This window comes from Excalfactoria chinensis, chromosome 7 (assembly GCF_039878825.1).
Source record: "Excalfactoria chinensis isolate bCotChi1 chromosome 7, bCotChi1.hap2, whole genome shotgun sequence".
In the NCBI taxonomy this organism is placed as follows: Eukaryota; Metazoa; Chordata; class Aves; order Galliformes; family Phasianidae; genus Excalfactoria; species Excalfactoria chinensis.
Genome location: NC_092831.1, coordinates 1,322,474 through 1,350,014, shown reverse-complemented (window position 1 = coordinate 1,350,014; position 27,541 = coordinate 1,322,474). Strand labels below are relative to the sequence as shown.

Genomic DNA, 27,541 nt, shown 5'->3' with positions numbered 1-27,541 from the left:
CAGAATGGGAGAGTATAAAAAGTCTTAAGTTACAGCGTCAATAAAATAAAGAAAATCTACCCATTCCCATAAACAGTCAATAAATTGAGCTCAAGAAAAAAGAGAAAATAAACATCTATTTAATCTTGACTGAGGACATCAGTACAAGAATAGTATTAAAGGGAGAAAAAAAAAGTATGTAAACAAAAGCAATCATAAAAAGGAATTATAAAAATTAACACTCAAATACTAATTCAAAAAAACACTATTACACTGAAATTAACTATTCTGCAACACATATACTAAGAAAAATTAGGAGCAAAGAAGATTGAAAAAAGGGTCCACGCAAAATTCATCCCCACAAAATGAAACCATTAGGCCAAACAGTCAGGTGAAAACTCTGAATGATGACACAGACAAACTAACACAGACATAAGATGAAATAACAGAGAAACTGCCCAAGACGCTGTGCCACCAAGGATCCTGTGTACTCACATCACTGGCAATATCCCTGGAAGCTTTAGCTGACTTGATGGGAATGGCATCTGCTCGCATGTCGTAGCCCTTTTTCTTCTCTTCTTCCATCGCCTGCCTGTACATTTTCTGAAAGACAACCAAACATTCCACACGTGAAGCAAACAGCACTTTGGCCTGGATCGCCTCCGTCTACAACTGGACACCAAACCCCAGGCAAACCACCTACCTCACTGTAGTTCACTTTGTTCTGCAGGGCCAGCAAAATACCAGGGGTATCTGGCATAATATGAATGCTGGTTTTGTCCTTCTCCCACGCTGCTATGTACGAGCGCTGAAAACATGAGTACAACACGCAGTAAGAACACACAACAGCAGAGGAAGAAACGCAAAGACCAGCCCTATGGGTACAGACACTGGCACCTTGTACTGCACCAAGACCCCACAGTCCTCCACCCAATTTGCTCTCCCACACCGCTCCCAAACACTGCTCCAACTGCACGTAGCACACGTGGAGCTAAAGCAGTTGTCAACACAAATCCCCACTACACGGCAATGCATCACCCCTCCAGAAAATAAACAGCTCTCATGTCCCACTAAAGGCAGACAAAACTCCTTCGGGTGGGAAACACAAAGAAATCTCACGTGGTTCATAATCTCCGAGTTGTGCTTTGCCAGAACCATGGGCATGGAGTCGGGAAGGCTCGTGAACCTGATGGTGTCCGGGTGCTGTCGGTACTTCTTGTCACTCAGGATCATGCTCGCTCGCTTGTTCTTCTCTTCATCCAGTGAACCAATTGGGGACCAGCCAATGCCTTTCAGCCACTGCAGGTCAGACTTGTACACATTCTGAAAAGACACAAAAGGACACAAGGCAGCTTAGCAATGCCCTTAATGGCTCTGTCTGCTAATACACATTCCCTGCAGTAACCCAACCTGACAGCAGTTTATGACTCCCATTAAGCACAGCTTCCCTCACGCCCTCGTTTTGGAGGCACGTGCAGCCTACACCACCACAACCAGCCAACAAAGTTGTCCTCCAGAATCTTCCACCTCAGGCATGACTCTTCCTCTGACATAAAAACTGATGGCATGCAAACATCTTCCACCCCACATCAGGACACTCAGTTCAACACTCAGACAGGCAGCATGGCAACAGCACAGTCTCACAGAATCAGCCTTTCTTATCCTCCCCACGTCCCCACCTTCTCCTGCAGTGGCACACAACACAGCACTGACCTCCCTTTCCCACACACCCACTAAAGGATAACTCACATCACTCTGAAGGTCGTACACTCTCCGTGCTTGTACAACATCGTTCTGGTCTGGCAGACAGGTCCACCGATGCAGAAGATGCTTGTAATCCACATCGCTGACCAGCTCCTGGCATTTCTTGGCCAACACAATTCCCAGCATGTCCACGGGGCTGCTGAAGTGCGTCTTGGACTTCTCAAAGGCTTTCTTGTACTCCCTGTCACTCTGGACCTTGGCTACGTGCATCGACCACATCATCTTGGGATCATCCTCTATGTTACGAGCTCCAATGTGGTGGCCAAGCTGCTTGCGATACCCTTCTTTATACTTGTACTGCAGGGTTAAAGAAGTGCAGTGAATTGCAGATGCAACTTTTGCCCCCTTTTAACTCTGTTCTCTATAAGCCCTGCAAAAAATGATCTGCTAATCAAGACTGACAAAATCATTGTGGAATTAGACTCATAAGCACTATATTTTCCCAAAACAGGCTATGGATCCATCATACACCAGGCCTGCATTGGACTGCAGGAGGAACATGGAGGTCCACAAAGCAACTCCAGCTAACCTAGCTACAGAAAAAAAAACACCGTCCTCTTGAAAAACAGGGAAGAACCCTCCAGACTGATCCAGTGGCTATCCTGCGTTTCAGTCTGATCGGATATATTGCTATTCCTCCAGACTGATCCAGTGGTCATCTTGGGTTTCATCCTGATCTGATGTAATGCTATTCCCCCACACAGCCCAAAGGAGCAGCACCAGTCTCTATAGCACAAAGCAGTGGTGCACTGCTCTCATAACAAAATGGGAGACCTCAGCTGAAAAAACACAACTACCCAAATTAGGGCAGTGACAGCAGACAGCCCCACACTTTTCCCTTCTTTTCTTTCTGAAAAGTAAAATAAGGCTGAAAAAGGACTGAATTCAACCGCCACAAATAACGGAACAGTCCAGAACTACAAAATACTGCATGAGAGTAAATTCAGTACATGCATGGCTGTACCACAAACTGATATTCTGGATCACAAACACTGACAAACTCACACCAGCCTGATAGTTGCTGGATGTGAAACAGTGCAAACAAACAACAAATGCTGCCATCACAGCACAGAACTTGCTTCGAGGTTTCTTTTCCAAAGCTCAGTGGTGCAGATGCAGATATCAAGGGACTGCAAAACTGCAATACTGAGAACATCTCAAATCTACTGCATGAGAAGAACGAGCAGCAATTCCCAAAGAGATGATGCTTTTCAATAGGTCCTTCACCAAGTTCCTGCTGACACACTCCCTATGCAGCATACAAGGACCTTCATTATGCTGAGCATACACAATGGGCATGAACTGCTACACAAAGAACCTCTGCAAACAAGGTCCTTACAGACAAACTGAGCAGCAACAACAGCTCAGAGCTCTACAGCCACCACCCATCTGCACTTTCAAACTCAGCTCTTCAGAAGACAGCAATGAGAAACCGTCCAAGACGCTGTGCCACCAAGGATCCTGTATACTCACATCACTGGCAATATCCCTGGAAGCTTTAGCTGACTTGATGGGAATGGCATCTGCTCGCATGTCGTAGCCCTTTTTCTTCTCTTCTTCCATCGCCTGCCTGTACATTTTCTGAAAGACAACCAAGCATTCCACACGTGAAGCAAACAGCACTTCTGCCTGGATCGCCTCCGTCCACAACTGGACACCAAACCCCAAGCAAACCACCTACCTCACTGTAGTTCACTTTGTTCTGCAGGGCCAGCAAAATACCAGGGGTATCTGGCATAATATGAATGCTGGTTTTGTCCTTCTCCCACGCTGCTATGTACGAGCGCTGAAAACATGAGTACAACACGCAGTAAGAACACACAACAGCAGAGGAACAAACGCAAAGACCAGCCCAGCTCCCTGGGTGCAGACACTGGCACCTTGTACTGCACCAAGACCCCACAGTCCTCCACCCAATTGGCTCTCCCACACCGCTCCCAAACACTGCTCCAACTGCACGCAGCACACGTGGAGCTAAAGCAGTTGTCAACACAAAGCCCAACTACACGGCAATGCATCACCCCTCCGGAAAATAAACAGCTCTCATGTCCCACTAAAGGCAGACAAAACTCCTTTGGGAGGAAAACACAAAGAATCTCACGTGGTTCATAATCTCCGAGTTGTGCTTTGCCAGAACCATGGGCATGGAGTCGGGAAGGCTCGTGAACTTGATGGTGTCTGGGTGCTGTCGGTACTTCTTGTCACTCAGGATCATGCTCGCTCGCTTGTTCTTCTCTTCATCCAGTGAACCAATTGGGGACCAGCCAATGCCTTTCAGCCACTGCAGGTCAGACTTGTACACATTCTGAAAAGACACAAAAGGACACAAGGCAGCTTAGCAATGCCCTTAATGGCTCTAATTGCTAATATACATTCCCTGCAATATCCCAACCTGACAGCAGTTTATGACTCCCATTAAGCACAGCTTCCCTCACGCCCTCGTTTTGGAGGCACGTGCAGCCTACACCACCACAACTATCCAACAAAATTGTCCTCCAGAATCTTCACCTCAGGCATGACTCTTCCTCAAACAAAAAAACCAATGTCACACAAACATCTTCCACCCAACTTCAGGACACTCAGTTCAACACTCAGACAGGCAGCATGGCCACAGCACAGCCTCACAGAATCAGCCTATCTTAGCGTCCCCACATCCTCACCTTCTCCTGCAGTGGCACACAACACAGCACTGACCTCCCTTTCCCACACTCCCATTAAAGGATAACTCACATCACTCTGAAGGTCGTACACTCTCCGTGCTTGTACAACATCGTTCTGGTCTGGCAGACAGGTCCACCGATGCAGAAGATGCTTGTAATCCACATCGCTGACCAGCTCCTGGCATTTCTTGGCCAGCACAATTCCCAGCATGTCCACGGGGCTGCTGAAGTGCGTCTTGGACTTCTCAAAGGCTTTCTTGTACTCCCTGTCACTCTGGACCTTGGCTACGTGCATCGACCACACCATCTTGGGATCATCCTCTATGTTACGGGCTCCAATGTGGTGGCCAAGCTGCTTGCGATACCCTTCTTTATACTTGTACTGCAGGGTTAAAGAAGTGCAGTGAATTTCAGATGCCACATTTGCCCCCTTTTAGCTCTGTTCTCTAATAACACCTGCAAAAAGCTCTCTGCTAATCAAGGCTGACAAAATCACCATGGAATTAGACTCAGAACCACAATATTTCACCAAAACAGGCTACGGTTCCAGGTCTGCACTGGACTGCTGGAGGTACATGGAGGCCTACACAGCAACTCCAGCCTACCTAGTTTAAGAACCAGGAATGCTGTTCCTGGAAGAAAACACACAGTCAGTTCTATCGGGCAACCTGCAATTCATCATAGACTGCCCTGAGTACATTCAACCTTGCAGCCCATGGAAGCAAGACCAAGCTCTCTATCATTCTGAGAATCAATCTTATTCTTCCATCCTGGTGCAAAGCCTCAGCTGCAGGCCACCCTAAACTGATATTTTGGCAGTGACAGCAGACAGCTCTTCACTTTTCCCTCCTTTACTTTCTGAAATGTACAGTAAGTCTGAAGGAAGACTGAATTAATCTGCCTTCCGTTATGGAACAATCTGAGACTATAAAATGGTGCATGAGAGCGTAATTTTAGCTCCTTTACAACAGCATGCAGATATCAAAGTGTCACAGAATCCTAGATTAGCTTGTGTTGGAAGGAACCACTGAAAATCATTTTGATCAACTCCCCTCTATTGCGCAGAAACATCTATCACTAGGCTGGGTAGCCTCCAATTCTATCCTGACATGGAAAGATTTTCACAAATGGGGTATCTGATTTGTTGGCAACGTATACCAGTGAGTCTTACACACATTATAAGGATGTACCTTTTCACCATTACAAATTTCATCTAGCTTGCTTCAGTTTCAAAACACACCCCTGTAAAAAAACCCTTTCTAAATGCTTCCTATAAATCCCTTATAAAAACTGAAAGCCTACAATAAACTTGCCCAGGAGACTTCTTCTCATCAGGCAGACCATCCTCATCTACCTCAGCACTGCTTTATACATGAGGTAATCTAGTCCTTTCATAAATTCTGTGATGCTTCACAGGCTCAAGATTAAAAAGTCCCCTTATTTGTTGTGCTGGGAGCACAAGAGCTAAACACAGTACTATAGGTAGAGTTTCAGAATGGTACAAATGAGGAGAATGCCTCAAGGGAAACATCACTATTGAAGCAGTCCAAATATAAAATTCAATTGTTATACTGTAAACAAAGCCAAGAAATACTAATCTGCACCACAAACAGTGGAAGAGTAATAATGGCTCAACAAAGATTGGATATGATAAAGCCCACCCATCTGCTCTTTCAAACTCAGCTCTTCAGAAGACAGCAATGAGAAACCGTCCAAGACGCTGTGCCACCAAGGATCCTGTATACTCACATCACTGGCAATATCCCTGGAAGCTTTAGCTGACTTGATGGGAATGGCATCTGCTCGCATGTCGTAGCCCTTTTTCTTCTCTTCTTCCATCGCCTGCCTGTACATTTTCTGAAAGACAACCAAACATTCCACACGTGAAGCAAACAGCACTTCTGCCTGGATCGCCTCCGTCCACAACTGGACACCAAACCCCAGGCAAACCACCTACCTCACTGTAGTTCACTTTGTTCTGCAGGGCCAGCAAAATACCAGGGGTATCTGGCATAATATGAATGCTGGTTTTGTCCTTCTCCCACGCTGCTATGTACGAGCGCTGAAAACATGAGTACAACACGCAGTAAGAACACACAACAGCAGAGGAAGAAACGCAAAGACCAGCCCTATGGGTACAGACACTGGCACTTTGTACTGCACCAAGACCCCACAGTCCTCCACCCAATTGGCTCTCCCACACCGCTCCCAAACACTGCTCCAACTGCACGCAGCACACGTGGAGCTAAAGCAGTTGTCAACACAAATCCCCACTACACGGCAATGCATCACCCCTCCAGAAAATAAACAGCTCTCATGTCCTGCTAAAGGCAGACAAAACTCCTTCGGGTGGGAAACACAAAGAAATCTCACGTGGTTCATAATCTCCGAGTTGTGCTTTGCCAGAACCATGGGCATGGAGTCGGGAAGGCTCGTGAACCTGATGGTGTCCGGGTGCTGTCGGTACTTCTTGTCACTCAGGATCATGCTCGCTCGCTTGTTCTTCTCTTCATCCAGTGAACCAATTGGGGACCAGCCAATGCCTTTCAGCCACTGCAGGTCAGACTTGTACACATTCTGAAAAGACACAAAGGGACACAAGGCAGCTTAGCAATGCCCTTAATGGCTCTGTCTGCTAATACACATTCCCTGCAGTAACCCAACCTGACAGCAGTTTATGACTCCCATTAAGCACAGCTTCCCTCATGCCCTTGTTCTGGAGGCACATGCAGCCTACACCACCACAACCAGCCAACAAAATTGTACTCCAGAATCTTCACTACTTAACACTCTGAAGGCAAGAGAGGCAAAGATCTGCTCCATTCACCAATTGGTGGCTGGCAGAGGCACACAAGCAGCTTTACTCCTCAACACCTAATGCTCCTTAAACCATTCCCATCTGCACAGATGACTTCTGCTTGCCCAGCTTTGGTCACCCAAAAGTGAATATTTGAAGCCTTTGCTCTCCCCTGCCATTATGAAGTTTGGCTGCCTGCAACAACTATTCCTTCAAACTCCTCAAGGTATGCAACAACACTTCCATGAACAAAACTTACAATACTCTATTGAGGTTATTTGCCATGATTTTGGTAGTGACTGCAGCTGTCAGTTTGGCTTCTGTGAGCATACTAACTAAGCTGCCCTAAGACAGATAATAGCCATTTCCACCTTTCAGCAGTAGGAACCCTCTGTTGTCCTGAACTGAGCTAGTGAGTAAGACTTGTTGCACCTCCCTAAGAACACAGTGGAGAAAGTAGAAAACAGCTGTACTACAGCTATTCAGAGAGAAGAGTGAGAGAAACAACCCTTCAGACACTAGCATCAGGGAAGAAGGAGGGCAGAAGGCACTCCAGGCACGGTGCACGATTTCCCTGCAGCCCAGGTGTGGTCCATGGTGAAACAGGCTATTCCCTGCAACCCAAGTGCAGGTTGTGGACTAGATCTCCATTTGTATCCCACAGAGAAGCCTATGGAAGCAGGCAGATGTGGCCTGAAGTAATCTGCAGCCCACTGAGAGCTCCTGAAGGAGCAGCTTCCCCAGACTAAATCTGCAGTTCATGGAGAAGAGCCTGCAGTGGAGCAGAAGGCCTGGACAAGCTAATGACTTTGTAGACCCATGCTGGAGTAGGTTCCAGAAGGATAGGTCCTTTGTTATAATGTTGTGCTTAAGCAGTGCTTGAATTGCCCCAGCAAGTGGAAAGACCACACAGGATCAGTTCAGGACAGAGGGAAACCCACGGGAAGAACCCCACATGGAACAGGGTGAGAGAGACAATAGAGAGGCAATAGAGATGAAGTGTCATGCACAGACAGCAACTGCCATTTCTCAATCCAGTGCGTAACTTGGGGGAAGAAGGAAGAAGAGAGCAGATGGGAGGAAAGACATTATAAGGTAACTTACTCATTCTCACAGCTCAAGCCTGAAATAATACACAGTAAAGCACATTTTTCTCCATACATTATGCTACTTGGTGAGAAATCACCATATTAATATCTAATCTCTTTTTATTATGTCTTCTTCCCATAATTACAGAAGGGAGGACTGAATGAGTGGCATGATGAACACTTGATAGCAAAGAGTGAGAAGTCACAATACATTCCACACAAAAGATTTCCTCCGATGTCAGAACACAGCATTCAATAAACAGACAGGGAGCATGGCCACAGCACAGTCTCAAAGAATCAGTCTATCTTATCCTCCCCATGTCCCCACCTTCTCCTGCAGTGGCACACAACACAGCACTGATCTCCCTTTCCCACACACCCACTAAAGGATAACTCACATCACTCTGAAGGTCGTACACTCTCCGTGCTTGTACAACATCGTTCTGGTCTGGCAGACAGGTCCACCGATGCAGAAGATGCTTGTAATCCACATCGCTGACCAGCTCCTGGCATTTCTTGGCCAACACAATTCCCAGCATGTCCACGGGGCTGCTGAAGTGCGTCTTTGACTTCTCAAAGGCTTTCTTGTATTCCCTGTCACTCTGGACCTTGGCTACGTGCATCGACCACACCATCTTGGGATCATCCTCTATGTTACGGGCTCCAATGTGGTGGCCAAGCTGCTTGCGATACCCTTCTTTATACTTGTACTGCAGGGTTAAAGAAGTGCAGTGAATTTCAGATGCAACTTTTTCCCCCTTTTAATTCTGTTCTCTAATAACACCTGCAAAAAGCGCTCAGCTAATCAAGGCAGGCAAAATCACCAGGGAATTAGGCTCATAACCACAATATTTCTCCACACCAGGCAACGGATCCATCAGACCCAGAAAAGCATTGAATTGCTGGAGGAACATGGAGGTACACACAGCAACCTCTTCAACCAAGGTCCTCACAGACCAAGTGAGCAGTAGCGACAGCTCAGAACACTACTGCCACCACCCATCTGCATTTACAGTCTCAGCAATTCAAACGAGAAAAATGAGAAACTGCCCAAGACGCTGTGCCACCAAGGATCCTGTGTACTCACATCACTGGCAATATCCCTGGAAGCTTTAGCTGACTTGATGGGAATGGCATCTGCTCGCATGTCGTAGCCCTTTTTCTTCTCTTCTTCCATCGCCTGCCTGTACATTTTCTGAAAGACAACCAAGCATTCCACACGTGAAGCAAACAGCACTTCTGCCAGGATCGCCTCCGTCCACAACTGGACACCAAACCCCAGGCAAACCACCTACCTCACTGTAGTTCACTTTGTTCTGCAGGGCCAGCAAAATACCAGGGGTATCTGGCATAATATGAATGCTGGTTTTGTCCTTCTCCCACGCTGCTATGTACGACCGCTGAAAACATGAGTACAACACGCAGTAAGAACACACAACAGCAGAGGAAGAAACGCAAAGACCAGCCCTATGGGTACAGACACTGGCACCTTGTACTGCACCAAGACCCCACAGTCCTTCACCCAATTGGCTCTCCCACACCGCTCCCAAACACTGCTCCAACTGCACGCAGCACACGTGGAGCTAAAGCAGTTGTCAACACAAATCCCCACTACACGGCAATGCATCACCCCTCCAGAAAATAAACAGCTCTTGAGTCCTGCTAAAGGCAGACAAAACTCCTTCGGGTAGAAAACACAAAGAAATCTCACGTGGTTCATAATCTCCGAGTTGTGCTTTGCCAGAACCATGGGCATGGAGTCGGGAAGGCTCGTGAACTTGATGGTGTCCGGGTGCTGTCGGTACTTCTTGTCACTCAGGATCATGCTCGCTCGCTTGTTCTTCTCTTCATCCAGTGAACCAATTGGGGACCAGCCAATGCCTTTCAGCCACTGCAGGTCAGACTTGTACACATTCTGAAAAGACACAAAAGGACACAAGGCAGCTTAGCAATGCCCTTAATGGCTCTGTCTGCTAATACACATTTCCTGCAGTAACCCAACCTGACAGCAATTTATGACTCCCATTAAGCACAGCTTCCCTCACGCCCTCGTTTTGGAGGCACATGCAGCCTACACAACCACAGCCAACAAAGTTGTCCTCCAGAATCTTCACCGCAGGCATGACTCTTCCTCCAACAAAAAAACCAATGTCACGCAAACATCTTCCACCCCACATCAGGACACTCAGTTCAACACTCAGACAGGCAGCATGGCCACAGCACAGTCTCACAGAATCAGCCTATCTTAGCGTCCCCACATCCCCACCTTCTCCTGCAGTGGCACACAACACAGCACTGACCTCCCTTTCCCACACACCCACTAAAGGATAACTCACATCACTCTGAAGGTCGTACACTCTCCGTGCTTGTACAACATCGTTCTGGTCTGGCAGACAGGTCCACCGATGCAGAAGATGCTTGTAATCCACATCGCTGACCAGCTCCTGGCATTTCTTGGCCAACACAATTCCCAGCATGTCCACGGGGCTGCTGAAGTGCGTCTTGGACTTCTCAAAGGCTTTCTTGTACTCCCTGTCACTCTGGATCTTGGCTACGTGCATTGACCACACCATCTTGGGATCATCCTCTATGTTACGGGCTCCAACGTGGTGGCCAAGCTGCTTCCGGTAGGCTGTTTTGTACTTATACTAAATGAAATCAGAAACCACAGTGTTTTTAAGAAGCAATTTTATGTTTTCCTTTGTCAACAGACTAGTTAATTTTGTTATTAAAATATTCATGAAAAGATGTCATGCATTTTGGCTACATTTATAGCATTTGTTTATTTAACATTCTACAGTAATTTTTATAATTACATTATTTTTTACTTATAAATTATATTAATCAATTCAATTAACTTTGTTTAATAAACAATCAAACCTTGCTTTACAACCAAAAGTCTTTCATCGTTCAGCTTTCAGATCTATCCATTGTTTAATAAGACACCATTTATTCACCAGTAATTTTTAACAGTTTTCTGGCACACCACAATTTTCACTCAGTCAGAACCCTTACTTCACTGGCGATGTCTCTGGATGCCTTTGCTGACTTGAGGGGTATGGCATCAGGAGGAAGATCATAGCCTTTCCTCCTCAGCTCTTCATATCCCAGCTTGTAATGTTTCTGTTCAGGAAGGATTAAAAGTGATTGTTATGATGACAGCTGTGGAGAATTTTCCAACATGGAAAAAAGGTAAGCTGATCTAACCCACACAACACTACCTTTTTATTCCATTGATTTCTACAAACAAAGAATCAGATTTCAAACGTGGTTTCATTCCATAGCTTACATAACATACATTTTGTTACTGATAATACGAAATACATCAAACCAACTTTATTTTTTCCTGATTAACTCATCTGAGAGCAAATCTGTACTACAAATATAAATCTACGTAAAGAGTCTTCTACAGAGGTGAATAATACAACCCCATGGTTAACTAAACTCCATTTCAATGATAATAATTTCTCTTCCAGACTTCCTATGATACAGCTGCTAACATTTCTTTACTATTTACAAGTAGCTGGTATCTGTTATAATATAACCAAGAACTTGATGTAATGTAATTCAAACTAATTCTAAGAAGATAGTTTAATATAATTCAACTTTTACCAAATCAAGAATGACAGTCTTACTAATAACTACTGAATATATATCTATAACGTTAATACCATCTGTAAGGATGAAAGAGAAAGCATCAAACTTGCACTGAGTATCTTCTTGGTTTGCTTTCTTTTCTAGCAATTTCACTTCCACTTTAAAATGTAGCAATTTACTCCAGTATCCCAATGCATAACCGTTTTAACAGGTATGCTAACAATCGTTAGATTGTTGAAACTGTTCCACTCCATTTTAAACTACAGCTACAAAGGGTAAATCCAAATCGCATAAAAGAAATGTTATAGAGACATACTTACATCACTTGTGTTGATTAAGTTTGATTTAGCCAACAAAATTTCAGGAGTATCAGGCATGATGTGAACCTGAGTTTTGTCCTTGTCCCAAGCCTCTCTATATAATATCTGAAGGGAGACATGAATAAAACTGGTTCATATGGACGGCAGTGAATTCAGCTTACCTGTTCTCTACAGTAACACAACAATGATGTACCGTGCAAGCAGAAGTGACTCAACAATGCAAGATATTTAAATAAAACAATACTTGAACTTACTGAAATACTTTTTTCCCTTCTTTACACCCATAAAGGGTCATGGAGACAGCATTATGTCAATACACTGATGTACTGCACAGTAAGGATTCTATTCGCAGTTACTGCAGAATAAATCAGATGTCCTAAGGACTTAAATCTCCTGAATAAGACACAGTATTTCTTCACAACTGAACAGTAAGGCACACATTGCAAACAATGGATACCTGTATATTTTAAATTGCATTCTGGTATGGTCATCTTTATAAAAAATATATACTAAAGTGTTCCCTCATTTACTGGATCTAAAGCAACTTACATCACTTCGAATTTTTGCATTAGACTTTGCTAAAGTGATATTCATGGCATCTGGGATACTTGTGAACTTAATAGTATCTGGATGCTGCCGGTACTTCTTTTCACTTAGTATTTCAGAAGCTTTCTTGTTCTTTTCAGACTCCAGAGATCCCAAAGGACTCCATCCAATGCCTCTGAGCCACTGTAGATCAGACTTATACATGTTCTGTTAAGGAAAACAAACAAACAAACAAACAAAAATACAAAATCAAAATCATAGCATGTTCTTTCACTGCCCATGTATTAAACCATATTAAAATACTAATTAGTGTATAATATTCAATTTGAACTTCACTGATGTCAAGAGAGAGTTATTAGAGATAATTTCTGAAAAGCAGTAAATATTTTACATAAAATGAAGAAATCAAATTCAGAGTAGACTTACATCACTCTGCAGTTCATAGACTCTCTTTGCTTGGGTGACATCATTTTGGTCTGGTAGACAAGTCCAGCGGTGTAGCATGTGTTTGTAGTCTACATCACTAACCAATTCCTGACATTTCTTAGCCAGAAGGAAGCCTAACATATCCACAGGCATGTTGAACTTGGTCTTCCACTTTTCAAAATCTTTCTTATATTCCCTCTCGCTCTGCATCTTAGCCACTTGCATAGACCACATCATCTTCGGATCATCTTGTAAGCTCCGGAATCCAATGTGATGTCCCTGTTGCTTGCGGTAACCTTCTTTGTATTTGTACTAAAATTATAAATATTGTTATTATTGAAATTGCAGTAAGAATCAAGCAGGGATGAAATATATAAGGGAAATATATTCACTCAGTTCAATGTTCCTCATTACCAATGAAATAAGCAATTTGCTACTGCATCTTTTGTGAAGATTTAGCAGCCCCTCAATTCACATGCATCAACTGGTGTCTGCAAATGTCTTCCCTGGGAACAAACTGAGTCCCTTGGACAGGAAGAGTGCATGGCTCTAACAGTGGTCTCCTGTGCCACCGATTTATACAATCACAGCCCAAAGGCGGTCACACCACACTATTTCCATATATAAAACAATCAGCTACGATTGATGAAATCTCTTCCATAAATGTAGGAGTTGTATTAATATTGAGTTATGTAAAACAATAACAAGACATGTCACCATATCTACTTCAGAGTTGTAAAGAGGATTTCAAAGTAGAGGCACTGGGAACAACTTCCTGATGCTCCAAAGATGTAACATTCAAAAGAGCAGACAATTCAGTTCAAATTGCTCCTAACTTTCAATGACCAGCCACTTTATGGGTGGACCATAACCTTATGAAGTGCCAAAATAAAAGAATCACTTTCCTTAAAATGCTGTCTTCACTGACAAAAACAGACCAGGACAATGTTTTATCAGCAATTACTGTTATTTTTAAGATGTTTTACCAGCAATTCTTCTTATTGCTTTTTAAACTACAAGTCAATCTTCTTCAGAGGGGTCCACATAAGAGTACACTTCAGACAGAATTAAATGTTGCTTACGTCACTTGCAATGTCCCTTGAAGCTTTGGCAGCTTTCACTGAAATGGCTTCAGGTGTGAGGTCATAGCCCTTCTTAATCATTTCCTCCCAGTCGAGCTTGTATTGTTTCTAGAATTGAAAACAATTTTAACTAAAAAGCCTTATTAATACATATGTCACCTTCTACTAAGATATTTATTTGGAAATGGAAGGGCACCTTGAAGTTGGAAGTAGATTAATTTAACATTAGTTTGAAATGTAAAAGCATTAAAAAGCTCTACCTGACTGTAGTTCGCCTTGTTCTGCTTTGCCTGTAGAATATCTGGTGTATCTGGCATCACATGAACTTGAGTTTTATCCTTCTCCCAAGCTTGAGTATAAGCGTGCTATTGAAAAAAAGAACATCAGATTATCAGTATAGGTGACAGAAACCAGCTCTTACAGGATTTTCACCTTTCTGTCTCTGCACTTTGATTATAGATGGATAAAAAGCAAAAGATGTTAACTTCGGTTTATTTTTCTATGGGATGTCTTAATCCAGAATCAGTCAAATTGAGATTCGGTCTTGCTTCTACTGAAGATTTTCAAGGTCAGCAATTGCCATGCAAGTATGAGAAAAATAGATGTTGGAGAGGTAGCAAGGAACAAGCAACAGATTGATTTAATCAATGCTTCTTAGCAGTAACTGAGTATTTCAATTAAGAAAAAAAATTGAAAAAGGATCCATCTTTAAGCAACAGTCATTTTTCCCTGGGGAAAAACTGCTATGTAAAAGTAGTGACAGAGATTTATGCAAAGTTTATTAACAGAGGTCATATATGAGTGTCTGACTAATGCTCCCCATAAATACTCACTTTATTCATTATATCTGCATTGTGCTTTGCAAGGACCATATCCATGGCGTCAGTCTGTTTTGTGAAAGGGAATTTGCTGGGATGCTGCCGGTATTTCCGGTCACTTGCAATTTCTGTAGCTTTCTTAGACTTCTCCACATCCAGAGAACCAGCAGGACTCCAACCAATACCCTTGAACCATTCATTGTAATCCTGTTTGTATTCATTCTGCCAGCCAGGAAACAAAAGTGAAGATTACAGCTTACAAATGGTTCACACTACATTATTCTGTTCTTTCCCAAACACTTACAATGAAAAAAGAAGAAAACAGGTACAGATGTGAATGATAATGAGAAAGAAAACAGAAACTTACATTACTTTGTATCTGATTCATGTTCCTGTACAGTTCAAAACTCATTGCATCTGGTAGAAGCATATAGTGGTGTATCAGTCGTTTGTAGTTTGCATTGGTTACACGATCTTGTGCCTCCTTAGCTGCCATGATACTAAGTGCATCAGAAGGTGTTTGGTAATGAGTCTTGCTTGTCTCATAGGCCTTCTTGTACTCACGATCAGACTGCATCTTAGCCACTTGCATATAATGGACAAGTTTAGGATCATCCTGAAGGCTGCGGAAGCCTACAAGCTTTCCCTTGTCTTGTTCATAACCTAGTTTGTATTTATACTGTGCAGAGAACAGAGACAAAGATTTTAGTTCTACTTCATTTGTTTATCAAGCAATATCTACCTTGTAAGGGAAAGAAGAGTTAAATTAGAATGTTTACATGATGAAACGAACACTAAGAATATGGAGGTGGTTCTGTCTGCTCTTTGTCAGGGTGCTCAACAAGTCTCAAAATTCTATGAGGGCCCCATCAAAACTGGTATTCATAAAACATTTTCTTGAAAAATGCAGTTTCCATATGCTACTGTATTCTACTCTTGAATGGGGTGTGACAACTTGGGATGTGACCGCTTTCTAACCTCATTCTCAATGGTACAATCAGAATATGAAGCAGACTGACAAGAATCCAAACCAACACACAAGACCCGATTTGAAGACAGTCCTTCAGAAAACAGAAATTTATTCTTTCTTCACTATAGCTTAGAGATAGCCTTACTAGCTCTAAGATGAAATACCACATGCAGGATACATCAACCTACACTGTCCTCTGTTACTATGTTCGTACTACCGCCACCACCATTCAGCTTGGGTAACTATCTTAGTGACAGTCTGAGCCATGATCAGAAAACTTGAATTTGTATCTAAAGACCAAGCATAAATGAACAGATCTGTATGGCACTTCCATGAAGCTAGTTTGCTCAAATGAATCATGAATTCAAGATACACCAGATGTGCATTTGTTTAATTAATAAAACCACTGCATCAATTTCTTAAACCCTTCCTCAGTCTCTAATCAACTCTGGACCGTGGACTACACGGACCAAACACTGGTCCCATTTTCCTTAACTGCTTACTACCTGGTGAGAACTGAAGGACTACACTGCCTTCACACTTAGAGCAGTGGCAGAGCAAATTGATTTTCTGGTGGCTGCTCCATCTCATATATTGTCAAGAAAGACAGAGGGCTAAAAAATAACAGTGTCCTTTGGCCCTAATTTCACTGCCCTCCCAGGCTGCCTTCCCCACAGCAAAACCCTTGTCACTGATACACAAAGGATTTCAGAATGGTCATGATTCCAGGAACCTGTATTCTCTGCATTTAATTTAAAGATGAAATTTAATAAGGCTATCACTAGAAGAACGTCCCAGAAGCAAGAGTAATTTAAAGCCATATTTGTTCTTTCCCAACTCTTGCAAGACTAATATGTGTCTATCCTTCTCCTGAGAGTCTTCCATGTACCTCCTTACCCTTCTAATGGAGAATTTGTTCTTTAACCATGCTAGAGAATGTATCAGAATATATCAGAATTATTTACAAAGAGAATAAACAGCCTTCATAGAATTCACATAACGAGTTGAGCCAAGAAACTGAAATTGATTGTTCTTTTCTCAGAACTTACATCACTAGCAATGTCCCTTGAAGCTTTGGCAGCTTTAATAGGGATAGCATCAGATCTGAGATCGTACCCTTTCTTTCTGGCTTCTTCAAAAGAATGTCTATACATTTTCTGTGAAAGAAAGAAAAGACACATCCTTTAAAAAAGCAAAACACAAAACATGTTCTTAAAAAAGAATTCATACTGTGTACATTTTATATGTCAGCTTGAGACACAGACTATTCTTATGTTTATTGCTCTTTGAAAAGCTCTTTTAGCCATTCAGGCATACAAAAACATGGATTCACCTTCAAAATTAAATCCAGTCCTTATATCTACAAATCAATGCAGCTGAACTGCACTATAACCAGTAAAAATACCTAAAATATCTGCATTTCTTTTACACACACACAAAAACTGGTGAAAATTAAATCTAAAAATGAGATTTGTCTATTCATATGCATCTAAAGACGCGTACAATTACAATTTTTATTTAGAATATGCAGATTTAACAAACAGCTACTGAAAAACGGTCTATAACTTTACATAAAGAATAAGTTCAACCTTCCAGAAAGAATTCTGCTACAGAACGCTGAGTACTAGAAAATAAAATAATAAATACAGAAACAACAGAAATAGTGTTTAAACTGTATTACTTTGTATATAATTATTATATTTTAATGACCTACGTTAATGCTACATAACCTGTCCATAAATATTATTGCTTTGTCTTGACAGCTTTAGATATTTAATTTCAGGGAAGAACAGTAGGAAATGGAAAATAGCAGATTGTGGAACTAACACAGGCTGACAAAGTGAGTGTTACAGAAACTTTCCTGCGCTGTTATTTATTTCTAATTGGAAAAAAAAAAAAAAAAAAAGAAAGAAAGAAAGAAAGAAAGAAAGAAAGAAAAAGGAACAACTTTTTCCAACCATTACTCACATCGCTTATATTAAATGCATTAACTTTCGCTAAAACAAACTGCGGAGTATCTGGTGTCATGTGAACCTTCTTCTTGTCCTCCTCCCATGCTTGTTTGTATTTGTGCTAGAAGAATAAAGCAACAAACACATCAGTTTACAAAATATATATATATATATATATATTTAAGTGTAACTGCTTTTATTTTAAGTATAATCTTTCTTTTCAGTAATGCAACCCACATTTTTCCTTATCTTCGTAAGAGCTATTCCTGATAACTGCGCAAGTCTGCAATAAAAGTTGAAGAAATATCAATCTTGCTACAATATCTTATTGCATGTCTCTTGTCCAGCAGTACATTCAAGCACATTCAACAGAGAACAATAGCTACCAAAGCCAAGTCAGAAGGTATAAAAAGAAGTGTTATGAGAATAAGCAAATAATCTTCCAAGCAAGGTGGCTAACAGCCTATCTCATATAAAATAAGAATCAGATGAGAGAGAAAACTTCCTTTTCTTACAGGAAGTAAAATCCAAAGAAAATTCAGGGGATCCCTCCACACACAGTGCATGTGAACACAAGACATTCCTAAAGGACAGCAGTGGATTCTGTCCGCTCAGCAGAAGAATCAGAAAATAAATACCTCAATATATAAAAGCACTGATGTTATGCAGCCATTTCACACTGATGTAATAGCCATCAGATTACACAGACTATAGTTCAAAGGCTTAAATGCCATTTTCAAAAGGGACTCACTGGTATTTTCAGCCCATAAAGTTAAACTATTAGAAATCTACAGTCTGTAATGTGGAATAGACCCTATGAAGAAATCACCAGGGTTACACTTTGCTTTAAAATATAGTATGGCTCTATTAAGATGAAATACAGTGACAGTCAAGCATTTTCATTAGCTGCTCAAACTAACACACACAGAAGTTATTAACCCAAGAGACTACATAAGGTATAACTGATACCTTACTTCTCCAAAGTTAAATAAGTTGTGATGAATGTTTTCTTACCTCATCCATGATTTTAGCATTATGTAAAGCTAAGGCCATATTCATGGAATCCAGAGGAACGGAATACTTCAATTTGTCTGGGTGCTGACGGTATTTCTTTTCACTAAGAATTTCCATTGCTTTCTTGTTCTTCTCAGCCTCCAGAGAGCCCAGTGGCATCCATCCAGCACCCTTCATACTTTCATCATACTCTGCTCTGTATTGATTCTGGAAGCAGAAGGAAAAGACAATAATTAGATGCACATAAATGTCTGAAAATTTTGACACATCTCCCTGTATTTAACGTACATTAGATTTTGAATGCACTTAAAAATATACCATGTCTATCATTGCTGGAGGTCTCATTTTATTTACATTTTAGCATTTAACTGACTTCTGTTCATCTTACAGTATTCTCTCATAAACTAAGAATCACTGTACCGGTAAAGCAAAGGCTGAAGAGTCTCTCACTTACATCACTTTGTATCTGCATCATGTTTTTGGCTAATTCAAGACTCATAGCATCAGGTAAAACATTGTAGATATGGATCAAGTGTTTGTAGTTTGCGTTTGTAGCCACTTCCTGTGCTTTCTTGGCTGCCACAACACTGAGCATGTCAACTGGAGTATGGAAGTTTGTCTTTGCCTTCTCGTAATCTTTTTTGTATTCACGATCAGACTGCATCTTAGCCACCTGCATGAAGTGCACCAGCTTGGGGTCATCTTCAAGGCTGCGGAACCCAATATGTTTTCCTTTTGCTTTTTCGTAGGCTAGTTTATATTTATACTGACAGCAGGAAAGAGAAACAACAGCAAAGGAGAAAGAAAAAAAAAAGGACATTATTAGGCTCAAGTTTATCTCAGAAAAAAAGACAAAGTTGTTCTTTTCCGTAACAAGATCTCAGGCTTAATCATTTACACATATTCAGTATCACAAAACAGCCCACTGACTATATGAGTTTTACAGTGAGCAAAAAGGCACAATTCAGTGTTATTCCTGAAGCAAGCCTGAGAGCAAATACTGCAAAGGCTTAATAAAACAAACATTTAGCTGAAACCACATTTCAAGTTCTGACTGGTTTTGAAAAGATTCTGAATGCTGCTGACAAACACACTCACATCACTTGCAATGTCTCGGGAAGTCTTGGCTGCTTTTATTGGAATAGCATCTGGCCGCATGTCATAGCCTTTCTTCTTGTCTTCCTCCCATCCAGCTTTGTATAGTTTCTAATTTAAAACAGAAAAGAGAACAGGTACTCTATTATCAAAGCAGAAGTACTTAAGTATCTATAACTATTTTCAAGAAAGACCAAAGAATTACGTCAATTTTTTATCTATGCTAAAGACACTGAATGTCCTCACTGAACACAGCAACTTACATTACTCATTGTGATCTGGTTCACTCTAGACTGCAGAATTTCTGGAGTATCTGGCATAACATGAATGCTGGTCTTCTCTTTGTTCCATTTATCAGTGTAGAGCCTCTGCAATTACAAAGATTTAGCATTGAAAAGGAGTTACACTTACACAATAAGCTTGCTTTTGTTGAGCTTAAGTGCAGGAAATAATATTTCATAGCACAAAGTTGCATAAGCACTAAAAACTACCCTAACAAATATAACTGCAGGATGCCAACATTATGTTCCTCATCTTTCCTTGATACTCCATTTGAGACATTTGAAAAGTATCTTCTGATAACTACGAAATATTTAAATTGAAAATGTTAAGTCTGCAGTCTTCACTGCTTTATGTATATCCTTAAATGTAAAGCATTGGTGGTTTTTTCCATAGCAAACAAAGAATAAGTTCCAGTGGTGTCTGAGATAACTAGAGACAAACTTAAATAATTCCTAGTTCCTTATTGATGCTTGTGAAAGCAGACAGGATTTCACAGGATTTGTTTCAGCCCACTATTTATTACCAATACTTTCTGCAGAAAAAGAGCAGAGGCTGCCAAAGCAGTAAAAATCTGCACAGGGCATTTTTGATCACAGGCACAGAAATGAAATCTTTAGTCTTTATCAACTTGAAATGAAATTCACTTAACTATGCTTGGAGTCTGAGGCTTCTATTACCTCTTAGTGCCCAATGTTAACCAACTAAACCAGTACACCCGCTGGAAATTCTTATGACCTCTGTGGGAATGCAACTGTCGCAAATGTTGCAAGAGGAAGACCCTATTAATGCCATAGCTGTGATCATCTGAACAGGTTCTCACCTTATTCATAGTCTGGGCATTTTGTTTAGCTAGCACTTGTTCCATTGCATCCACTGGAATAGAGTACTTCAGTTTGTCGGGGTGCTGGCGATACTTCTTTTCACTGAGAATCTCTGAAGCTTTCTTGGCCTTTTCTACATCCAAGGATTGAATTGGCAACCAGCCGACTCCTCTCAGCCAGTTATTAAAGTCTGCTTTATACACGTTCTTTTAAGAAATAACAAGGCAAAACAGTGAGATAAGGGAAATTAGAATGCCCATGCATATAGAAAATAAACAAACAAACAGTCAAACACAAACAGATGCGGCCTTAAACCTCCTCCTGGTCATTCATTTTTAAGCAGAATTTACACGAGCTTGCCGAAACCACTGATGTTTTCCAACTGCTCAGTAAAACACTAAAAATTATTAGGGATAAAGAAACTGTTTTCACTAACCCAACGTTAAGAAGTACATAACAAATGCCCAGACTTTAAGACAAACCTTGAGCAGTAAACATGAAAACCTGACAAAAATAAACTCAGTTATTTTAATGGCACTCTTAGTTAATCAGCTCAGTTCACAGCAGAATTGATTCACTGTGAATCTGTGAGAAAGAGTACAAAGGATGCTTAGCAGGACATTAATTTGCTGAGCAGTCAAATACATGGAGACACAAAGAAAGCTGCTATCTGCTGAGTAAGTTCCCTAGAACTTATCAACTGCACATACATACAATAGCCTTTGGAAAATATCCAGCTCAAGATCAGATCTCAATCCACTCTTAATCTGATATAGTTCATTTTCTACCCTTAAAAGGTTAACACTGCGACATATTAACAATGACAAGGAAAAAAAAAGAGCTGATTAACTGTTACATACATCGCTCTGAAGCTGCATCACGTTTCTGGATAGCTCCAGATTCACAGAATCAGGCAAGAGAGTATAATGGTGAATGGGCTGTTTATAGCCTGTGTTTGTAACAGCTTCCTGAGCTTTCTTGGCAGCCGTCACACTGAACATATCCAAGGGAGTATGATATTTGGTCTTGGTCACTTCGTAATCCTTCTTGTATTCACGATCTGATTGGATTTTGGCCACGTTCATGTAATGAACAAGTTTAGGATCATCCTGCAGGCTACGGAATCCAACGTGTTTGCCTTTACCTTTCTCATACGATTCCTTGTACTTGTACTAGAGACAAAGCAAAAGAAATCTTTATCTACTTTGGAAATATAAGACATACGACTGATAACTTTAATACATTGAAATTCAAAAAGGAATTCATTTCCAGCCTTTTACAAATTTAGTAAATTTTCTTCTGCATTTCAGATCTTTTGTTGCTTGCTTCAGGTGGCACACCAAACTTTAATGTTGCCAAATGACTGCAGCTGCCTGAGAAGAGCCACATATCTGTACAGTTCATGAATGCCAAACACGTAGATGTACAGGTCTTTAAACATACAGGTCTTTGGCAGCTAAGAACACAGCTTAGATAAATTGTCACACAGAAACTATCAAAGAAGTCGGTGGATACTTTAAGCATATATAACGCACAGCCCCAGCTCACTAGCAGCCACATTAAAACATATAGAAATACCTTACTCAGGTTCATGTGAACATCTGAATTTTCTTCTACCATAAGAATTTCAATGCTCAGTATTAAGCATTTACATTTCATTACATGTACATAGCATATGCTCTCTAGCACGTTATGCTCCAGAAAGAAGGCAACAGACCTTTGCATTCCTCTTATGCAAAATATACTTACATCACTTGCAATATTTCGAGATGCTTTAGCAGCAATAATAGGAATGGCATCTGGTTTCAGATCATAGCCTTTGGCAATGGTTTTTTTCCAGTCTGCTTTGTAGTTAGCCTTATGGGAAAAAAATACGTAAGTGAGCAATGTCACACTAAGAAATATTAACATGTCTAAGTCTCTATTTTTATTCTATTTATGGTGATCAAAATATTAGTCTGTGCAACTGCAGGGAAAAATGCTAACCTCTACACAATCTATAGCTTTATTACGATAAATTCACTACAACCATTGTTCAAGACAAGCAGTTCAATTGATTGCACATTTCTGTACTCAATATCATAGCATGGAGATACAAAAAGTCATTTTTCTATTAAGAAATGATAAATATGTTATTGAATGCACTACTGGTTGCATACTCACATCACTCAGGTTGTAGGCATTGACCCTTGCTTGAATAAACTGAGGAACATCAGGATCAAGCTTGTATTTATGCTTTACTTTTTCACCCTCCTGCCTATATGCTACCTGCATGGCAAGATAAAGAAACCTCAGTTAATAAGAACACAACAGGTAATATTAACAGAGACAAAACAACTACCCTTAACTCCTACCAACAAATTACAATTTCACTATTTGTTGTGCTTTTTAAAACTCTGGAGATTTTAAGATGGAACATCAGATTGTAACATAAAAATCATAAACCCATGGTAAGAAACAAAACCTCCATGTTGCATCAATAACAAAACATTACTTACGTCACTCAGTTGCTTGGTATTGTGCTGAGCTAAAACCATTGTCATTGAGTCTGGCACACTTGTAAATTTGATGGTGTCCGGGTGCTGACGGTACTTCTTTTCATTTAATGCATCTCCAGCCTTTTTAGCTTTTTCTACATCCAGAGAGCCAAGAGGACTCCATCCAATACCCTTGAACCAACTGTTATAGTCTTGTTTGTATACATTCTGAAGGACAGAAAGGCAACATGAACCAAGGTTATCCCACAGAACTGTGTAAACAACAGTCACAGAGCCTTGCTGGTATGTTCTACATTAGCAGGAATTTTCTACGAATTCTAAATGGGAACAATAGATTCTTTTTTTTATATTTCTGTCATTACATGAGAAAGTAAGCTATTGTATTTTTTCTTCCTCATTCATTTCTTATAAATATTAACAACTTTTCAGTATTTACTAAGCTTTTTTTCTCTTACCCTTGTGAAAAATTTCACCAGCTTCCAATCGTTAACAACTTCTAAACTACCATAAGGTGTTCACTGACCATGGTTTAATTTGGCCCGTGTTTCAGTAGTCTTTACCAGAGCTGGTCTTTTACACAAAGGTCCACAGAGAAGAGAATTTGTTTTGTTTTCCTCCTAGAATTCCTCCCACAGTGAAATATGCAGAATTTACAAGCTTCAAGTTAAAAAAAACTGCCCAGGCTACAATGATGTAGGTAACACACAAAGTATGAATATTGACATTTAGGTACAGTCAGTGAACAGCCTGAATGCAAGGATACTATAGACACATTTTTAAGCTCCTCCCATGGTCTAAATTCAAAAGGAGACATCCTCCACAGAAATTTAGAGAGAGGGAAACTCCAGAGCAACCAAACAACTGCAGAGTGCAACCTGGTATGCTCAATTATTTAAAACCCTACAGCTGCAAGAACAACCAAGACAGTCCTGCAAGAAATCTCTTATGCTACAGGTCTCCAGAGGAGGTATCCCTGCTATCCCTAACACTACCAGTACCTATGGTTTGTCCACCCCATCACGCTATTCACTAATAGTCCACCTACTCTACGTCTATCTCATGTGAAGACTAAACAGGGAAACTTAAAAGTCTTAAGGAATAAAACAAAATTATGCTAGTTGCAAAATAAAGTTTTCTGAAAAAAAATTAAAAACAAAATAAAATCATTTGCATGCCATATTCCAAAAATCAGCTCTTCATAGACATGCTACCATCAAAATCATTTTGAGTGTAACTCACCTGGAACGTGGTACTTCTAAATTCCACCAGCTGGTACTTAAAGCTTCTAATGCTGCTCCCCAGGACACCATGAAAACAAACTATTCCCACACAGTGATGGCAACTTTTATTGAACAGAAATACCTACTTTATGCATCAGTGAGACAGCAGCCACTGAAATACTTACATCGCTCTGAATTTGCATCATGTTCTTTGCAAGCTCAACATCCATAGCATCTGGCAGATAAGTGTAGTGATGGATCAGATTTTTGTAGTGGGCAGTAGAAGCAACATCCTGAGATTTTTTTGCAGCCTGGATACTGAATGTATCAGGAGGTGTATGATAGTTAGTCTTAGTCTTCTCGTAGTCCTTCTTGTATTCACGATCAGACTGAATCTTTGCAACATGCATGTAGTGAACAAGCTTGGGGTCATCTTGCAGGCTTCTGAAACCAACCTGTTTTCCTTTAGCCTTTTCATATGCCTCTTTGTATTTATACTAAAAAAAGAGAAAAGAGATCAAAGATATTGTTGCATAGCTACTGAAGTCTAAACTGAAAAAAAAGAGAAGAAAATCTGTTATGACCTTTGCTGGAAAGGAAAACTGCAACCTGCTCAGGAGCATTAGCCTCAATAGCATACCCAACAATACCAGCTTTTCTTTTTCCACCATCTAAGACTTTCCACAACAGCTACACCAATAACGACTCACCAGCCACAGCTTTCCTTGAAAGGAAATGAAATATTTTCCTTAAAATTACTGTGCCAAGAGGTGTATGAAAAATATTAAAACAACTGAGACAATCCATCTCTCTCACTTTAAAGGAACAGCAAAAAGTACTACTGAAAAGCTTCCTCTACTTCCCTGAAACCACTGAATCATGATCCACTTCAACAATTTGTGATATATGGCCTTCCAGTTCATTTATAAGCTGTACTCATCCACTTGACTCAAAACTATCTCAGTATATATTGTCTCACAGTCGAAGTAGATGCTAATGTAGCTAATTTACTGGAAATCTGTCAGCAAACAATTGCAAGAGCTACTGATTTCATTTCTACCATGAAGAGTGCTTCAGGAAACATAGTACAGTAGCACTTGCTTATCTAAAGCAAAATTGATTAGAATAAAAGATGTTTTACACAAACCAACACTTTGGGAAAGACTGAGAATATCTTTCTCCTATTAGTGACTCTAATGAGACTTATGGAATACTTACAGTCTACCACATGGCCTGAAGTGAATGACATTCTTACTAAATGCCTAAAATAAGTATACCTGGAACAAATACTTACATCACTAGCAATGTTTCTTGAAGCTTTTGCTCGAGTAATTGGAATAGCATCAACTGACACGTTGTTCCCTTTAGCTATTAGATCATGGTAGTCCTGTTTATAATAGGCCTAAAAAAGAAAACCAGCATTATTCTAGAGAAGCTAGTATTCATATGAATTATAAGCAAATAAAAGCTACACAAAAGCTACTCCTGGCAAATCTTTAGTATAAGATGCTTCCTTTAGTGTTTTATTACTTCTTCATTGATTAAACTAAATTGATTACATGAGTAGCTGGGATTTGCTTGGAAATTCATATGATACCAAGAGTGAAAAATTACAGTGATAGAAGCTGATTATAAAGAATTGTGCACCAGTGGAAGAAATCTGCAATATAGGCATATCTGTAACATACCCAAAAACTCATGGGCCGTGTGTAACACATTATAAAGTTATCACTTACATCACTGACGTTTGCAGCATTGTATCTGGCTTGGATAAACTGTGGGACATCTGGGGGGAGAGTGTATTTATGCTTAATTTCTTCACCGGAAGATCTGTAGAGTTTCTGTAAAACATATAATACATAAATAAATTCTTCTTTCCTTGTACAAGCAGCGCCAGTTCATTGTGAATTAATTGAGGATTTAGGTTTGACTTTTGCAAATATATGTTGCCATTTATCTCATAAAGACAGAGACTGCTCTTTTCATGCAAAATTACTGATCTTACTGATGGAAGAAACGAGCCCTAAATGCTCTGTACAGTCTTTACTCAGAAACGTCTTTACTCGGGGTCTGCAGCACAAGCTTATGAGGAGTGGTTAAAGGAACTGGGATTATTTAGTCTGGAGGAGAGTCAGGGGTGACCTTATTGCTCTCTACATCTCCTGAAGGGAGGCTGTGGTGAGGTGGGGGTTGGCCTCTGCTCCCATGTAACTAGCAGTAGGACTAGTTGAGCCAGGGCAGATTCATGATGGATGTTAGGAAACACTTCTCCAAGAGAGTGGTCAGGCACTGGAATGGGCTGCCCAGGGAGGCGGTGGGGTCACCAACAGTGGAGGTGCTCAAGAAACATTCAGATTATGTACTGAGGGCCACAATTTAGTGGGAAATATTGGTGATAAGAGGAGGGTTGGACTGGATGGTCTCAGGGGTCTTTTCCAACCTTGGTGACTCTATGATTCTCTGACATGTACAACTCCTTAAAAAAAAATGTAAGAAGTCTGATTTCCAGGTGGTCTTTCACTGGAACAGGCCACAGAAGTGTCTTTGTCCATGTTTGTGCATATATATACAGCCACATTCAGCTATACCTTCATTTCAGGAATCATCTTAAA

The 27,541-nt window shown here is 40.8% G+C and overlaps 2 protein-coding genes across 2 annotated transcripts in view; both read right to left on the bottom strand.

The window, feature by feature from the left end:
• NEB (nebulin) overlaps positions 1-27,541 on the bottom strand; it is a 108,479-nt gene that overhangs the window by 68,485 nt on the left and 12,453 nt on the right. Inside the window, exons 16-45 of the mRNA XM_072341234.1 lie at positions 20,372-20,476; positions 20,112-20,219; positions 19,468-19,779; positions 19,014-19,220; positions 18,016-18,120; positions 17,097-17,204; positions 15,445-15,756; positions 15,093-15,299; positions 14,520-14,624; positions 14,260-14,367; positions 13,178-13,489; positions 12,755-12,958; positions 12,206-12,310; positions 11,304-11,411; positions 10,625-10,936; positions 10,000-10,203; positions 9,584-9,688; positions 9,376-9,483; positions 8,687-8,998; positions 6,777-6,980; positions 6,361-6,465; positions 6,153-6,260; positions 4,474-4,785; positions 3,845-4,048; positions 3,425-3,529; positions 3,217-3,324; positions 1,729-2,040; positions 1,099-1,302; positions 683-787; positions 475-582 (exon numbers count right to left, since the gene is read on the bottom strand). Coding sequence (XP_072197335.1) covers positions 475-582; positions 683-787; positions 1,099-1,302; positions 1,729-2,040; positions 3,217-3,324; positions 3,425-3,529; positions 3,845-4,048; positions 4,474-4,785; positions 6,153-6,260; positions 6,361-6,465; positions 6,777-6,980; positions 8,687-8,998; positions 9,376-9,483; positions 9,584-9,688; positions 10,000-10,203; positions 10,625-10,936; positions 11,304-11,411; positions 12,206-12,310; positions 12,755-12,958; positions 13,178-13,489; positions 14,260-14,367; positions 14,520-14,624; positions 15,093-15,299; positions 15,445-15,756; positions 17,097-17,204; positions 18,016-18,120; positions 19,014-19,220; positions 19,468-19,779; positions 20,112-20,219; positions 20,372-20,476 — 5,322 coding nt within the window. The remainder of the gene's footprint in view (positions 1-474; positions 583-682; positions 788-1,098; positions 1,303-1,728; positions 2,041-3,216; positions 3,325-3,424; positions 3,530-3,844; positions 4,049-4,473; positions 4,786-6,152; positions 6,261-6,360; positions 6,466-6,776; positions 6,981-8,686; positions 8,999-9,375; positions 9,484-9,583; positions 9,689-9,999; positions 10,204-10,624; positions 10,937-11,303; positions 11,412-12,205; positions 12,311-12,754; positions 12,959-13,177; positions 13,490-14,259; positions 14,368-14,519; positions 14,625-15,092; positions 15,300-15,444; positions 15,757-17,096; positions 17,205-18,015; positions 18,121-19,013; positions 19,221-19,467; positions 19,780-20,111; positions 20,220-20,371; positions 20,477-27,541) is intronic.
• On the bottom strand, positions 21,064-27,535 carry LOC140254533 (nebulin-like). The gene is made up of 10 exons (XM_072341055.1): positions 27,518-27,535; positions 26,666-26,770; positions 26,224-26,331; positions 25,115-25,426; positions 24,881-24,916; positions 23,710-23,916; positions 23,375-23,479; positions 22,961-23,068; positions 22,072-22,383; positions 21,064-21,417 (listed from the first exon to the last, which is right to left on the bottom strand). The coding sequence occupies exons 1-10, from the start codon at positions 27,533-27,535 to the stop codon at positions 21,064-21,066; spliced, it is 1,665 nt and encodes a 554-aa protein (XP_072197156.1).

What these genes read in the sequence shown, in the direction of transcription:
- LOC140254533 (XM_072341055.1), bottom strand. An exon ending in TGATGCAAATTCAGAGCGAT is followed by an intron (nt 24,917 to 25,114) that starts GTAAGTATTTCA and finishes TTTTGATGGTAG; the next exon opens with CATGTCTATGAAGAGCTGAT. An exon ending in ATACCAAGCAACTGAGTGAC is followed by an intron (nt 23,480 to 23,709) that starts GTAAGTAATGTT and finishes CTTGCCATGCAG; the next exon opens with GTAGCATATAGGCAGGAGGG.